Source organism: Kogia breviceps, chromosome 17 (genome assembly GCF_026419965.1).
Source record: "Kogia breviceps isolate mKogBre1 chromosome 17, mKogBre1 haplotype 1, whole genome shotgun sequence".
Taxonomy (NCBI): Eukaryota; Metazoa; Chordata; class Mammalia; order Artiodactyla; family Physeteridae; genus Kogia; species Kogia breviceps.
In genome coordinates this window covers 76,522,580-76,539,696 of record NC_081326.1, presented here as the reverse complement: position 1 = coordinate 76,539,696, position 17,117 = coordinate 76,522,580, and the positions used below count along the sequence as shown (strand labels likewise).

Sequence of the window (17,117 nt, the reverse complement as noted above, 5' to 3'; positions counted from 1 at the left end):
GCCCCGCTCCCGGTGGGTCCCTTTCCTGTAGGTTCTGTAAGAGTTACCCCCTGACCCCCTCTGCCTGACCTGGTACCAGGCCCTGGGCCACAGGCTGGGGTACAGCGTGAAACAGGACAAGTCCCTGCCTCAAAGGGCTAAGGAAGTGACATCAGAGAAGAAAGGGAGGGGGGAGGGCAAGCTAGTCACACAAAGGCTGGAGGTGAGAGCATTTAAAGCAGAGGAGCATGTGCAAAGGTCCTGAGGCATTGTGGAGTGTCCCCACGGGTTTCGAAGACTAGGCAAGCTGGAGTGTGGCGAGGAAAGGGAGGACAGAACAAGCTGGACAGCGGCCGTGAAGCCAGTTTGTTGCCTGGATTTCATTATTCTCGCACCAGGAGCCACTGAAGGTCCCGAGCAGGGGAGTGAGGAGTGCATTTAAGAACAGTCTGGGGCGGTGGGGAGGCAGGAGAGAAGGCGAGAGATGGGCTAGATGGAGAGGAGGCTCGGCGGGGCCCCGTGTGGGCGGAAGAACTGACAGTACTCACTGCCCCCTGGGATGTGGGGCATGAGGACACCTCGGGGTTCAGGCAGGGGGGAGATGGCCGGGGAGAGGAGGGGGGTTGTCATGGAAATGCACACAACCTAATTCTCCTTGGATGTGTCCTCCCTGATGGTGGACAGCGGTGGCCGTGGGATGGACTTTCACCCTTTCTCTTCTTCAGTCTGTCCCGCTGGTTCAGTTTCAGAGGGGCGGCGGCAGCCTTCTGCTTCCCATGAGGGCGGGCAGACCCGAGGGGTCCTAATTACTCCCATGGAGACTTTTAGCCAATCACCATTTTTCTTCCCACCTCTGCCCCGCGGTCAGGGTTACCCGGGCCCCCAGCCCCAGGCCCTGCCAGCCTTCTCAGCCTGAATGTGCACCGTGTCAAGTGTGTTGGCTTCTGCCGAAAGCCGCTTCTCATTTTCCAGCTTCTGAAACCTCCAGCCGATGGCACTGACTCTTCTCTCTCCGGCCTCGTGAATCTTCTCTTTAGCCCTTTGCCTAAGTCACGCATCTAACTCGGGTTCCCACCCTCAGCATCCTGGGCTCTTCAGGACGCTGAGCAGCTTCCCTGCCCGCCGCAACTGACAGTAGCACCTCCCCTCAGTTGTGACAACCGAACAAATGCCCCCAGGTGTTGCCAGCGTCCCCTCCTGAGGGCAGAATCTCCGCCCCTCGTGAGAGCATCTGCTCTAACAGAGGCAGAGTGTGCAGGGGCACAGAGGGGGCGCCCACAGAGCGCGCCAGAGCTCAGGACCTGAACGGGGTGCCGGCAGGGCCTGGGGGCAGGCAAGGTCACGTCACACTGCGGACACGAAGCAACGACAGGGCGTAACTTCGTTTCCCAGGTAAAAATGTCCCCTTGCTTTTTGAACGTTCTCTTTACACCACTCTGCTTTTACAAGAGACCTACGTTAGTACCTGTTTTCCGACAAATCCAAACAGGATTTTAGCTTTTTTTGAATAAAGGCAAAAAGTGAAAACAGCGCTCAGCATTTGTTCTGCAGCAGCTGCAACCGAGGCAGCGAGAGCGGCCCTGCCGAACTCCTGAGGAATTACACTCGGCACCAAGCTGCCCGGGCTGCGAACCTCGTCTGGGGGCGTCCGCGCTTCGTCTCGATTTGTCTTGTGCGCCGTGAGCAACACGTGTCCTAACAAGGTAACACGTCCTAAGCGCCTCTCCGCTTTATGCCATTTCGGCCTTGGAAGGTGTCACAGGAACGCTCTGCTTTTGGGTGGCACGGGAACCTGTATCCAGGCTCAGAGAGGGGGTGTCTATTGAGGGACACGGTGTTTTGCTGCAGCAGGGGCTCATGCCCATCCTGAGTTAGCACATTCCTTTTCTGATTTGTGTGCTGGTCTCTTACAAGTTTGGTTAAGATGAGGCGGCCCCCAAGAGACGCATCCAGAGGCAGTGACCAGCTGGGTCTCTGGCTCTGCAGGCCTGGGCCAGACCCTGAGCTGGGAGATGGTCTCTCCCTGGAGGCAGTGGCGCCTCCCTGGGGAATCTTGGCTGTGGGGAGAGCAGCTGAATGCAGTGAACAGGTCAGAACAGATGTTTATTGTAGGAGAAGACAAGATCCAGAGGCAGCAGGACCAGGAAGCACTGACGGATGCCCAGGGCATCTGGGAAGAAACGTGGCGGCCAGAGCAACACCCGTCTGCGTTAGGAGAACACCGCGTGAAAAGCAAGCCCCGGGAAAGCGAGGACAGAACAAAAGAGAACATCTACCCCAAATGTAGACCACACTTGCTTTCCACGGACTGAAGGATGTGGAAATATAATAAAGTAAAAGTTCAACAAATTTGACTAGTTGGAAAGTTGCCTTTCTAGGACTAAAAATAACAGTCGGAAACGCTAGACTGGGGAAGGCGTCCGCCCCAGCGCAGGCCCGAGGCCGCCCGCTGTGCACAGGCGGTTACAGCCCGTGGTCACCTCGGTCCACCAGGGCAGCACGAGGAGACAGCGTCCCCAGTGCTGAAGCTCTCCAGGAAACAGACACGCAGTAACACCAAGAGGCAGGACACTCAAGGCAAACAGGACCAGAATGCCACGTGGGTGAGGCTGCAGGGCCACAGGCCACGCGGGGCCACAGGCAGCCCGCAGGTCGTGTCAGGCGTAACTGACGCGGCCGCCGCCCAGTGCCAAGATCGCTGCGGGCACTGGGCCGGGGCGCCGGGAGCTCACGCCGAGGGACGGCTGGCCTCAGGCCTCGGAAGCCCGCGTCCATGGAGTCCGCAGCACCAGCCTCGCCCTGTGGCCGGGCCTGGATCCTGCAGGGCCTCCGGTCAAGGGGAGGACCTCCGGCTCCTGGCTTCGCTGACAGGTGGCTGCAGTCTGTGCGCAAGCAGCCAGGAGACGGTGAACTCCGAGCTCGGGGCCGGGGTCCTCGAAGGCACCGGCTGCCTCTGAGAGCACAGCCCTGACGGCAGGCAGCGGATCCCGGGTCATTCCTGCCCTGTCCCCCGCCGTTTCCCTCTCTGCTCCCAGCACTGCTTCCTTGGGCCTCGGAGACACCCACTTCACCCCTCCATCTTTGCTCACTGAAAACCCCACCCTCACCGTGACCTCTGTCTGTGCTGCTCCAGAGCAAATGCCCGAGTGCCCCAGCATCAGGGGCTTCCATTGCAAGCAGGGCGACTCGGAGCCCCGGCCTTGCCCCAAGGGCCCAGGCCAGCCCCGCATCACCCTGCAGTGCGTCTTGGTGTCTAGCTTACCAGCAGAAGAAAGGAATGATCACATCTCGGTGCCCCAAATGGGGACAGACATGAGCGGCCGTTAGAAATAAAGCCCAGCTGACATGCTGGTGCCCAGAACCTCCCCAGGGGTGCAGTGGACCTGGCGAGGGCGACCTGGGCTGAAGCCCATCAGCCCCACCTGCTCTGTGGCCCGCACCGCCAGCTTCCCCAAGAGCACAGGATCTGGCACGAAGGACCACAGACGTCACGTCCCCGGGACATCCGCAGGTGTCCCCACGTCCGTTCAAGGTCCTCTGTGCCTTCGCTCTGACACCAGGTCATGCCGTCCCAGGGCTGCTTTAACCATTCTCCTGTGTTCAGTGGGGAGGGGACACCCTGAAGGCCATTTGCCGGGACAAGCTCCGAAGCCAAGGAAGCTCTGACTTGGCCTGCAGCTGTTTCCTCCTGGAGCCTGTCCTACAGCGCTCCTGGCTGAGGGAGAGGAGCTGAGCGCCTCAGAACCTTGAGACGGCTCCCTGCGGTTACTTCCCCTTTTCATCTCACTGCTTTCACAGGGCCTATCCGACGAAACACTTCCCTCCACCTCCACCTGAGCCGATGGCAGGCACTGCCCGAGGGTGGAGTGTCTGCTGCCTGGCCACCTGCCCTGCGGTGACGATGCCTGCCCTGTAGTGACAGCGCCCGGCCTGCGGTGACAGCCCTCCGCGCCCCGTGTCCCCGCACGCCCCTCCTGCAGCCTAGCATGTGGACTGCAGGGGTGTCCTTTCTCACCATGGCCTTTCTCTTCCCTTCCTTCTTGATCTCTGTTCCTCCCTGGAGCTCAGGAATGTGGAAGTTTTGCTAGTTTTGAGGTTCTTTTTTACGCATATTTCATCAGGAACTTCTTGCTTTGGGGCTGATGTGCTTTCACAACTGAAAAAGGACAGAAATACCTTTTGAATAAATAAAGCGCAATTATCACCTTGTTGATAATTGGGAAATTATCAACAGTTGGGAAATAGCCAACGGTGTGCATAAGGCCAGGCTCTGGGCACATGGACACGCGGACACTGGTACTTGGTGGGGATAACAGCCACAGGGGCTGGAGGAGAGCAAGGTGGGGAAGGGGGCGCGGGCTGTGGCTCAACCCATGTATCCCACCCTCGGTGGCAACAATATTTCAAGGAAAGTGCTTCAAAACTTAGGACTTCCCTGGTGGCACAGTGGTTAAGAATCTGCCTGCCAATACAGGAAATACGGGTTCAAGCCCTGGTCTGGGAAGATCCACGTGAATATTAACAGTGATGGCAGAAACTCTGTACTGCTCTCGTTTTCAAAGAGAATGGCGTTTAATGTTTAACCTTAAGGTTTAATTTGCTATAGTTTTTTTTTTTTTTTTTTGTGGTACGCGGGCCTCTCACTGTTGTGGCCTCTCCCGTTGCGGGGCACAGGCTCCGGACACGCAGGCTCAGCGGCCATGGCTCACGGGCCCAGCCGCTCCGCGGCACGTGCGATCCTCCTGGACCGGGGCACGAACCCGTGTCCCCTGCATCGGCAGGCGGGCTCTCAACCGCTGCGCCACCAGGGAAGCCCATGTGTATTAATTTTTTATCGTGCAACTTTACCGAATTCATTGATGAGTTCTAGCAGTTTTCTGGTGGCATCTTTAGGATTTTCATGTATAGTATCATGTCATCTGCAGACAGTGACAGTTTTACTTCTTCTTTTACAATTTGGATCCCTTTTATTTCTTTTTCTTCTCTGATTGCCGTGGCTAGGACTTCCAAAACTATGTTGAATAAAAGTGGCCAGCATGGACATCCTGTCTTGTTCCTGATCTTAGAGGCAGTGCTTTCAGCTCTTCACCACTGAGTATGATGTTAGCTGTGGGTTTGTCATATATGGCCTTTATTACGTTGAGGTATGTTCCCTCTGTGCCCACTTTCTGGACAGTTTTTTTAAAATCATAAATCGGTGTTGAATATTATCAAAAGCTTTTTCTGAATCTATTGAGATGACCATATGGTTTTATTCTTCAGTTTGTTAATGTGGTGTATCACACGGATTTGCAAATATTGAAGAATCCTTGCATCCCTGGGATAAATCCCACTTGATCATGGCGTATGACCCTTTTAATGTATTGTTGGATTCAGTTTGCTATTTTGTTGAGGAGTTTTGCATAATACCAGTGATGGTGCCTGTAATTTTCTTTTTTAGTGGTATCTTTGTCTGGTTTTGGTATCAGGGTAGTGGTGGCCTCGTAGAACAAATTTGGGCGTGTTCCTTCCTCTGCAATTTATGTCGTCTATGCATCTATGAATTTATGTCATCTAGGAATGCAGTCTGTCTGGTTAGAGGATTCTTCAGGCTATTTCCTCGAGCTGGCTTCACTAACTCATCTTTCTTTGATAACCCACTTCATTTGAGTTCTCACATCTCTTGGTTCGACAGTTTCTCCTTCTAATCTCTGATGTATCTGCCATTATCCTCCCCTTCTCACTCCTAAAGGAGCTCCTTTGCTCCTTCCTTCTCTCTTTCTGGATCCCACTGCCAGGGAATGTCAACTTTCATAGTGCTGTCAGAGAACCAACTTTTATTAAAAATGCTCTCCATGGTATCCATTCCCATTAGTCGTATTAATTTCTATAACTTATTTCCTCCATTCCACTTTGAGTTTATTCTGTTGGCCTTTTTCCACTTTTAAAGCTGGATGCTCAGCTTGTTGATTTCCAGCTCTGCTGCTGGTCACATAAGGCTACAAATTGCCGTTTGGCTTTAGTTGCACCAGAATTTCCGGCAAGTTGTATTTTCACTATCATCCAGGTTTAAGTATTTTACAACTTTCATTATTTTTTTGGTCTTCTCTCTTTTAAAACATTTATTTATTTTTGGCTGTGTTGGGTCTTCGTTGCTGTGTGCGGGCTTTCTCTAGGTGCGGCGAGCAGGGGCTACTCTTTGTTGTGGTGCGTGGGCTTCTCGTTGCGGTGGCTTCTCTTGTTGCAGAGCGCAGGGGGCTTCAGTAGTTGTGGCGTGCGGGCTCAGTAGTTGTGGCTCATGGGCTCTAGAGCGCAGGTTCAGCAGTTGTGGTGCACGGACTTAACTGCTCCACAGCATGTGGGATCTTCCCGGACCAGGGGAAGATGAACCCGTGTCCCCTGCATTGGCAAGTGGATTCTAAACCACTGCGCCACCAGGGAAGCCCATGTTTTTCTTCTTTGACTCAGGCTACTTAGAAGGTTTTCTTTTTCTGGAATTTGAGTTTCATTTGAAGAGCAATAGCAAGAAAAAACCCAGAAAACAAAAAACCCATCAAAATAGATTTATCTGCAAGATTTGGGCTCGGTGCTTGGTGGTGATGTGGTGTCATAATGGTTAACTCAGAAGAAATGGGAAATGAGCCCGTCTGTCTGCACCAAAATGACAGGAGGCAAAAAAGACAGTGGACTGATTTTAGTTTGACTGTGTGGTTTATTTTCTCATGTCTCTCCTGTTTTCCTGGTTGATTTCATTCTCTTGAGAGAGGCACTGACGGTTGTCTGCTTGCACAGCCACCTCTCACGCCTGTGGAAAAATGTGCCCTCACTAAGGACACTGACACGTGACCAGAGCGGACAGTGCCTGAACTGGGGGTCAGCACGGCACTGAAGTCACACACAGTCACGGACCAGGCTGAGCACTGACAATGCCTCCAAGTCACCTCTGAGGAACCACAGGCACAAGGAGGTGAAGGACGGGCCCAAGGTCCCACATCTCCAAGGCACGGGGGTCGAGTCGGTAAGCCCCGGCTCAAGAGACTACGCTCTTTGCCACCTGCTTCCTCTCTAGAATTCAAAGACACCAGATTAGAATGCTTCTTCTCTTCTATCAAATTGGTGAGATTAAAACCCACCTGCTGCCTGTGCACTGCTGGGGCACTTATGCAGCACAACCTGGGGAAAGGTATTTGCCAGAATGATCTCCCCATCAGCTCATTTCTGGCAACCCGTCCTGCTGGCCCTAAATGTGGAAAAGATGTTTACTGCATTAAAAAAAATTTTTTTTAAACCCCACATTTGTTTATTTATTTATTTTTGGCTGTGTTGGGTCTTCGTCTCTGTGCGAGGGCTTTCTCTAGTTGTGGCGAGCGGGGGCCACTCTTCATCGCGGTGCGCGGGCCTCTCACTATCGCGGCCTCTCTTGTTGCAGAGCACAGGCTCCAGACGCCCAGGCTCAGTAGTTGTGGCTCACGGGCCTAGTTGCTCCGCGGCACGTGGGATCTTCCCTGACCAGGGCTCGAACCCGCGTCCCCTGCATTGGCAGGCAGATTCTCAACCACTGTGCCACCAGGGAAGCCCTACTGCATTTTTTTTAATGACCTAAACTGGAAACAGCCTACATGCCTTTGTTAGGAGAAGGTTAAGTCAACATTTTATTTAATGGATCATTATGCAGCCACAAAAAATGCTTCCCATTGGTATTAATGTGGAAACATAATAACATACAAAACGATAATTTTTCTATAGTACATGTGATGTGTTGTAATTTATGGTACATTTATACAGTATTATACAATATTTTATATATAACAATATATCCATCATGGTATATTATAAACCATAATAAATAAAATAAATAAATAAACCGAAGCAGATGCAGACACCCCTGGAACGTGTCACATACCCTTCATCTGGAACCGGCCAAATCCAGCCCACTGCCTGCTTCTGTAAATAAAGCCTTATTGGCCGTTTCTGTGCTGTGACTGCTATTGCATGTCGTGGCTGAGCTGAGTTGTGGCAGAGACCTTATGGCTACAAAGTCAAGAACAGTTATTATCTGTCCCTTAACAGAAAATGTTTGTCAGCCTGCCAATCTGCATTGTTCTTATTGCTTCTTTGCTCAGCCTTTGAGAGCAAACTGCAGATGTCATGACCCTGTGGCCCTGAAGACCTCAGCATGCATCTTTCATGACAAGGAAGTTGTCTGGGATGGCTGCTGGCCATCAAACCAGGGAGCTTTGACACCGATGTGCCCCCCCGTCCCCTGTGGACAGTCTAGACCCAATGTTTGCCACATGTCCCAGTGACCTCCTTTATAGCAACATTTCCCCACCCAGGATCACAGGTGTGTTTTCCCTAAGCCAGACCCTGGCACCTGTTGGAACAACTTTGCCTCATCACATCTCCAGTTCCGGGACTGTGAGAGCAGGATCACAGGTCACACCTGGGGCCTGCCTGTCGGGGTAGGAGGAGGGCCTGCCAAGCTGTGAAGCGGAGATGCCAGCTCAGGTAGAGCTGTTATAACGTCATAGCTTTTAGAAAGAACAAGAGTCAAAATCTTACCTTGGAGGGATGTTTCCACTGGGAGCACTCTCCCCTGTCTCCTGATGGAGGAGCCCCCAAGACCAAGGCCATTATTAGTTTTCTGGGCCCAAAGAGCTGAAAATGTAGGTATCAACATTTTCCTGTTAAAAAGCCCTATTACTTCCCAGATGACAGTCACCTCACCCCTCTTATACTGTGCTGAAATTCTGGGACAAACCACACCCCCGCCCAGGAGAACACGGAGGCCCATCCAGACCACTCTTGGAGGGAAGCCAAGGGTGGGCACAGCATGTGGATGTGAAGGGGGTAGGATGGAACCCGGGGGCCAAGCACAGAGAAGTGGAACTAACCTGAATGGAGAGCTGGCCCTGGGGGGCAGGCCCACCGTCTCGTGTCTGAAAGGCTGCACGGCAGGCAAAGGTTGCATCCAAACTGCCGTCAACATCCTGGGACCCCACGCGGCCAGGGCAGGAAGCTCCCACGGTGGCAGCATTTAGTGGCCTGAGTGGTCCACCCAGTAAGTCAGGCTGCTCAGCTGGGATGAGGGCTGAGGAGGGAGGACACACAGAGAGCCCAGTTCCTGGGAGCAGGGGCCAAGTTCAAGAAATGGTTCTCCAGAGAGGAGGGAAGGCAGAGGACAAAGCACAGCACTGCCACCACAGCCAGCCAGGGGGACAGTGGGGTCCCCAGTGCTCACTGCGGAAGCACTGCCATCCAGCTGAGGGCCACAGGCCTCCTGCCAGGCTGCATGGAGACGGACTTGGGACCCAGTGGGCCAAGGCTCTGCAGCTCGGTCTCCAAAGGAGCCGGTGGGAGGGCTGAAGCCAGTATGGGAGTCACAGGCGGAGGCGGCAGTGGGAGGTGCTGGCTGTGCTCGGGTCTGAAGCCTGTCCCCTGGACAGCAGTTTGTACACTCGCCTCCCTGGTGCCACAGCTGCGAGGAGCTGCCTTGGTATTGTGATGTCTTGGCCCGGAGATCCTCTAGACCAGCCACACTGGTGTTTGCTGACCTGGCTGGGACGGTTTTCCTGGTGACGGCAGGACCCCCAGACCAATCGGACGCCAGGGGAGGAGGAGCCCCAGGCAGGCCTGCCAGAACAGTTCTTGTGGGCACAAAGCTCCGAGTCTGCATGGCTTCCCCACGCTCAATGCGTCTTCCGTGGGTGACATTTCCGATGGCGAATAAGACATGAGCTGTAGGCAAAGGTTTTTCCACATTCCTTACATTCGTACGGCTTCTCTCCGCTGTGGGTTTTCTGATGTTTTAGGAGATTCGAACCGCAGTTAAAGGCTTTGCCACACTCACTGCATTTAAAGGGCTTTTCTCCAGTGTGAATCCTCCGGTGCTTGGTCACGTCAGAGCTGTGCCTGAATGTCTTCCCACACTGGGCACACTGGAAGGGCTTCTCTCCAGTGTGGACTCTCTGGTGGCGAACGTGATCTGTCTTGTGCTTAAAGACGCGCCCACATTCGCTGCATTCGTAGAGCTTCTTCCTCTGGAAGGGAGTGAACACAGGGACTTCCTCAAAGTCATCTTTAAAGGAAGCACTGAAGGCCTCAAACATGTGTTCCTCGTCCTCACGACTCAGGCTGGGTTCCTTACTGTGCTTTTTGGCCAAAGGAGATCTCTGGTTTGGCTTCTTTTTCCTAGATGCTTTATCTTCCTTGGGAGTGTCCTTCTGCACACATACCTCTTCCTCTGGGGTCTGTGCCTTCTTCTTTTTGCCTGTGGGCTTTTCCATCCTTCTCGTCCCCGGGAGAGAGGAAGGACCACTGGAAGCCGGCAAAGGCCAAGGAGAACGACCAGCAGCAAAATTCTCCAGCCTTATGAATTTCCTTGTAACTCCACTTCTTCAGAAAGGTCTTGCTTTAGACACAACACTGTATTTTTCCAAGCTGGTAACTGCAGTTCTGGAACAGAAACTCTGCAACAAAGAGAAGAGGACCAACAACCCTTCTGAGGCTGGAGAGAAACAAGACCGTGAACATTAGATTAAACGAGTGTTTGGGAGGAACACAGCCGTGAGGTCTTTGAGTGCCGAGTTACGAAGGGACAGATGGGCAGGGAAGGGGTGGGGGAGGCATGGGAACACGGCCCCCTTCCCTTCCCTGCTCACGTATCCCACCTGGACATCTAACGAGTCTCAGACTGGACATGACCAAACAGAGCACTTATTTCCCAGAAACCCACCCCCCCCGCAATCTCATTGTTCCCAGTTTTCCGCATCTCAGTAGATGGCATCGTCGTTTACTCAGTTGCTCACCAAGGAATTCGTTTTTAAATAATTAATTTATTTATTTTTGGCTGTGTTGGGTCTTTGTTGCTGTGTGGGCTTTCTCTAGTTGTGGTGAGCAGGGGCTACTCTTCGTTGAGGTGCAAGGGCTTCTCACTGAAGTGGCGTCTCTTGTTGCGGAGCACGGGCTCTAAGCGTGTGGGCTTCAGTAGTTGTGGAATGCGGGCTCAGTAGTTGTGGTGCATGGGCTTCATTGCTCTGCGGTATGTGGGATCTTCCCAGGCCAGGGCTCGAACCCATGTCCCCTGCATTGGCAGGCAGATTCTTTCTTTTTTTTTTTTTGCGGTACGTGGGCCTCTCACTGTTGTGGCCTCTCCTGTTGCGGAGCATGGGCTCCGGACGCGCAGGCTCAGCGGCCATGGCTCACGGGCCCAGCCGCTCCGCGGCACGTGGGATCCTCCCGGACCGGGGCACAAACCCACCTCCCCTGCATCGGCAGGCGGACTCTCAACCACTGCGCCACCAGGGAAGCCCTGGCAGGCAGATTCTTAATCACTGTGCCACCAGGGAAGTCCCAACCAAGGAATTCTTATTCCTCTGCCAGGGGCCAGCGTCTCCACACCTGCATCCAGTAGGACTCATGTGTACCATGGACCAACGACTGCCGCGTGGTCCCCAAACTGGAGTTTTCCCTGCCCTTTACTTGCTCCTTCTCCACTTCTTGTATTTGGGACCAGACAACGTGCTTTAGGAGTTACAGGCTGTGGGAAACACACGTGACCCTCACGGAACGTACCTCCCATCACCTGGAGCCTGGATTCTGAGCTGGATGAAACTCACTCCCACCCTCACCCCGGCCCTCCCCTGGGTCCATCCTCCACAGAGCAGCCAGTGAACCCCCGTCACATCTCTGCCCAAATCCCCACTGGCTCCCCTCACACTGCTGCCCTTGTGCTTCCCCACCCCCCCAGCCATCCTTAGGTTTGCCACACATTCCTTCCTGCCTCAGCGCCTGGCTGCTCCTAGAAACAGGTCCTGAGAGGAGGAGTTGGTGGTGCTGGCCCCTCACTCATTCAGAGCTCTGCTCTGAGGGCCTTTCTCAGGCCGTCCTCCCTGACCCCACTCCCTGGTTCCCTTACCCGGCTCCCATTCTCCTTGTGGCACTTAACTGGAGCCAACTCATCCACTGAAGGCCAAAACCCCAGGGAACCAGCAACTACGATCTTGCTTGCATTGTCTAAAAAATGTGACATTCTCTGTCTCTAATCCCATCTAAAAGAATTCCAATTTCACCACGAATTCAAACAGTCCCAGTGATATGTCAGGTCCAGGTGCTTGTAGAAGCATCACCAGCATGGCTCATGTTTCATTGGTTAAGAACCTTCATCTATTTCTTTTTTGTAGTATTTCTGAGCTTCGTTGACCTGCCTCTTCCCTCAGTGCTAACTAATGCAATTCCAGGATAAAGCCTTGACAAACTTCAGGCTCTTTAACTGCTAGCAAAAGAAATCCTCCACAAGATTAGGAGAAAGCACTTTCCAAAGAAAGCAGATCATGTTCTGAGTCCTCAAATCATCCCTGAAAAGACCTCCCATGGCCTGTGCTGGTTACCCGATCTACTGGGAGGTCCATATCCTGACAGGCTGTATCACCCTAAAATGTGATGCTCTGGGTGATAATGTTCCAAGTGACATACGTTTTGAGGTACAAATGCTTTGAATTCCCTTTAAGTTAAAGGGGGTCCTTGGGCTTTCATCCACTCTCCCATGCATAGAGGCAACACATAAAATGACTGGACAGGTTTCCCAACTTGACAAGAGTTTGAGAGTCTGGTTTCTTCTCAATGAAAATGTTTAGATACACCTGACTTGGATTCAGGTAAACGTCATTCTCTGAAGGCTCTATTGGAGGTAGCTTCTGGGAGGAGGCTGTTTTTAGCATCAGGTGAGAGCCAGAACCGAGGATGATGGAAGGCCATCTAGGCTGAGGGAAGCATACACAAATATGGGAGCATCTCTGCTGGGGAGGTAGGCGGAACCAGGGCAGAGGATCACGGCCCCAGTCAGCCAGGCTGGAGTTTGAGCTCAGGTGTAGTGTTAGTAGGAAACAGATGAAAACCAAGAACCAACAGGAAAGTGCCATTAACCCTCTAGCCACGGCTCTCCAGAGAAGGTGTAAACTCAGCTTGGCTCTGTGCTGACCCACTTGATGGAGAGGGGTGGTCCTTGAACCCACTGAGCCTGACAACTGCCGGCTGTGCTCCAGGAACTGTTCCCCCACCAGGTCTCCTGTCACTCCACGTGTGGCTTGTCACTGATGGGGCAGTCTCCCGATGGGGCGAGGGCTCTTCAGGGCAAGGATCGTGTCTTTTTCATCCTTGAATCCCTAGTTACTTGGCTGTAGCCTGCACATACTGCTGCTCAGGAAACATTCTAGATAATCCTCTTGTCTGCCTAACTCAAGCTGGCAGGTGCTTAACGGCAGAGACTGGACGTACTCATTTCTCCTAAGTCCCATGCACACCAAAGAATAAAATATTTAATTATTAAAAGCGGCACAGACCTGAGGTCATTGTCTTGGTCTTTTCATTTCACAGGCCTGTAGGCTTGGTGACTGCTACAGCCACGCAGAAAAGCCAGAGCAGACGAGAACCCTGGCCTAAAGGTCGGAGTGCTGGTACCTGCTGTGCGACTTCAGTGTAGCTCCTTCACTCTCTGTGCCAGGCCTCTTGTAACATGAAGTTTTGGGTATCCCCCTGCAGCAGGACACTCCGTGGTAACCTCACTTGTCCTCAGAAGCCAGGGTCTCAGGGAGAGACTGGATTACTAGTGGTGGGAGATCAAAGGGCAAACATGCACCCAAGCAGTGTGTGGGCCCCGGGCCCGCAGCGGTGTCGAAGCCGAGGAGAGATCGCCTGACAGAGCCTCGCCAGCCTTAGGCCCAGGGACTCCACCTCGATCCGCACGGAGCTGATCTTCGAGCCTCGCCCTCCTCCCAACGGCGCCCAGGAGCCGAGAGAGAAGTGCCGTTGCTCTGGGCGGGGGGGCCCACGCGACGCCAAAGGGACCCAGTGAATTCCTTCATGGAGGTTGGGGCGGGCGCGCCCCTCGCAGGGTTCCCGGCCCGGGAGGGACGCCCCGCCGCCGAGCCCCGCCGCACCGCAGCCGCCCAGGGCCGGGAAGCTGCATACTCGAGCAACCCCACCCATGCTCCAGCCGGAAGGGCTCGCCTCTGGCCCCGTCCCTTCCGGCGTCGCTCTAGGAGGCGAGGGCCCGGGCCTCTCTGTGGTGCTCCCGGGAGGGCTCCGCCCCTCAGCTGGTTTCCCATTTCAGGCGATCCCCGCTGGCCCACCCGCTCGCCTTCGGTGCCCGCAGGAAGAGCCCGCTCCCAGCCGGCCGTTTCCGGTGCCGCTCTAGGTGGCGAGGCCCCAGCATCTCGGTGGTGCACCACGGAGGACTCCGCCCCCGAGCCACCTCCACTCCCACTCCGCTGGGGTCCCACACGCCCCCCCCCCCCCGTTAGCCGCACCTGAGTCACCTCTGCACCCGCTCCCTTACTCTTGTATTTTTGTTGTTGTTGTTGTCGTTGTTGTTTTTTGTGGTACGCGGGCCTCTCACTGCTGTGGCCTCTCCCGTTGCGGAGCACAGGCTCCGGACGCGCAGGCTCAGCGGCCACGGCTCACGGGCCCAGCCGCTCCGCGGCATGTGGGATCCTCCCGGACCGGGGCACGAACCCGCGTCCCCTGCATCGGCAGGCGGATTCTCAACCACTGCGCCACCAGGGAAGCCCCGCTCCCTTACTCTTGTTCCTCCTTACTCCTGTACTCCATCACTCACTTCAGCCCCCCTCGCTCCCCCTGCACCCCCTTCTTCTTCTTGTGGCTCCCCCTACTCTCCCCAGCCCCCTCCGTCACTCGTGCCCTCCCTGCCAGCCACCTGTTTGAGTTCCTTAGCGGCAGCAGGCATGCTGTGGCGTGCGTTCAGTTGCACTGGCCACTCCCTCTGCCTTGGACACTTGTCCCCAGCTGTCTGGTTGGCTAACTCCCACTTCCGCCTGCTGAGAGCTCACCTCCTAGAGGGGACACCTGACCACTGACTACCCTGTGTGTATTAGTTTCCTGGTTATCACAAGGTTAGCAGCTTAAAACAATATGTGTTTGTTATATCACAGTTCCTGTGGGCCAGGAGTCCAGCGAGTCTTAGGTGGTCCTCTGCTCCATCTGGCAAGGCTGCGGTCATGGTGTCCGTGGGCTGTGTTCTCAGCTGGAGGCGAGACTGTGGAAGGATCTGCTTCCACACTCATGTGGTTGTTAGCAGGCTTCCTTTCCTGGTAGCTGTGTGACTGAGGGCCAGCTTTTTCTGGGCTGTTGGAAGGCTGACCTTAGGTCTTAGGGGCTGCCCACAATTCCCTGCCATGTAGCCCTCTTCATACTCCTTCAGGGTCAGTGGAGAGCCTCTGGCCCCGGTCTACTGGGGTGGAGTCTCATATGACCTAACGGTAGGAGCAGCCTTCTGTCACCTCTGCTGTCGTCCGCTGGCTAGGAGCACGTCCTGGGTGCTGCCTGCACTGCTGGGGGTCACATTCTGTAACACCACAGCATTCTGCCTCTTTCTCCACCTTCTGGCCCTCACCCTTCCCTGCATTTTTTTTCATAGCAGTTTCCACTTTCTAACATACTATGTAATTTCCTTATTATTGTGTTTATTATGTTCATCTTCCCTTCCCACACCAGAAAATCAAGTCTTTGGGGGCACACGGTTTTGCTTTTTCTGGTGGGGTCTCATTACGTGCGGTGCAACGAATGGGCACTTGACCCTGATGCCACCTAGATACGGCCTTCTCCCACGTATCTCTGTTTCTAGCCCCTGCTGTCCAGCTCTCTCCTGGACTTCACCCTTGCAGGAGCCTTAGGTACCTCGATTTCAAAATATTCAAGACCAAACTCAACTCTGCTTCCTTCTTTGTTGCAACTGTCAACTTCAGTAATATAATCATAGCCAGGTATTTTACCAGCAAAAGCAAGTTTATTTGGGAATAGCCAGAGGAATTGCAATTCAAGAAATGCAAGCTATGGTGGACCATAGGCAAATCTAGAAGGAAGGAAAAGGGGGGGGTTGGGAGGGGCTGGTCCCACAGCACAAGGGATGGGATGCTGGTCCCACACTCGCCGGGTGTGACAGCTCCCCCTACAGGCTTGAGAAATCCCCTTACCTCGGCCCTCCAGCGACCTGCTGGCCACCCTCTTGCCACCGCTTGCCCTTCCATGAGATCCTAGCAAGTAGTGCATGTTTCTGCAAGGCCTGGGCTTCGGGCCCTGAGCTCCCATGCACCTGGCATACCCTCCCGCCTTCTTGCACCTGACTGACCTGTCCTCTAAGACTCTGCTCAGTTCAGCCCTCAGTGTGTGCTTCTGTCCTACCTTTGCAACTTCATGTGGAGTTGTTCTGCTTGTGCGTCTGTCTCTACACATTACATACCACCTATGACTCGGATCAGCACCTGCCTTATTCACCTTTGTATCCCCAGGACCCCAAACACGGCCCAGCCCAGAGCTGATGCAGAATCAATATTATTGAGAGACTGATGGGTGGACAGAGAATGCGACTGAGAAGAAGCAGCACAGCAGAAAGAAAGACGTTCTCCTGTCTCTGAGGAGAGACACAAAGCTTGGCCTCCTGGTGGCCCTGGTGGCTCCCTCCCTTTGGTGGCCGAGTTGGTCCACCAGGAGCTCCAGGTGATGCCAACAGCATTGGTGTGTAAGGTCTGGTCAGAGGCCATTTCCCCGGCCAGGAGGCCCTGCTGTCACCCAGACCTGTTCCCCGTCCACCAGCTGCTCTATAAATATGTACAGCGACATTGGGGGAGGAGGGAAGAAGGGGGTCCTCTTTCCATGAGGGCAGGCTCTGTGAGGAGGAGAGCTGGGGGACTTGGAGGCTTTTCTGGAACATCCTTTGCTCCAGGCCCCTGCCAAGTACTCCGAATGCTCACCTTCCAGAATATCGGCTTCCTTCTCAGTGGGGCGCTGCAGCCCGGACACCTGCATACAAGGTGCATGTGTTCTGATGTGGGGGTCATGGGTGGGGGGCCAACAGGGAGAAGAGAATTCTAGGACACGAAATGGCACATGGGAGGCAAGCTCGGCTCAGCAGGAAAGAGCTGTGCTCACGTAGATTGAATGTTATCCTAACTTGTACTGTTGCCGATACACAATCAGGGAGGTTTCCCGCGTCCTTCTCTCCCACCTCCTCACATTTTAGAAGTTACGTTATTTCTGCTTGGTTAGAAAATACATATAAAGTACATTCTTCCACTCCCCCTTTTTTTTGGCCACGCCACGCAGCTTGCGGGCTCTTAGTTCCCCAGTTGGGGATTGAACCCAGG

At 54.1% G+C, this 17,117-nt stretch overlaps 2 protein-coding genes across 2 annotated transcripts in view; one reads left to right on the top strand and one right to left on the bottom strand.

The window, feature by feature from the left end:
* The window catches only part of GLI4 (GLI family zinc finger 4), a 40,209-nt gene extending 26,239 nt beyond the window's left edge, over positions 1–13,970 (bottom strand). The window contains exons 1-4 of the mRNA XM_067017324.1: positions 9,655–13,970; positions 9,200–9,320; positions 8,853–8,995; positions 3,995–4,135 (exon numbers count right to left, since the gene is read on the bottom strand). Coding sequence (XP_066873425.1) covers positions 3,995–4,135; positions 8,853–8,995; positions 9,200–9,320; positions 9,655–10,244 — 995 coding nt within the window. The 5' untranslated portion in view covers positions 10,245–13,970. The remainder of the gene's footprint in view (positions 1–3,994; positions 4,136–8,852; positions 8,996–9,199; positions 9,321–9,654) is intronic.
* Positions 1–17,117, top strand: part of JRK (Jrk helix-turn-helix protein) — a 222,333-nt gene that overhangs the window by 15,153 nt on the left and 190,063 nt on the right. The window lies entirely within an intron of this gene.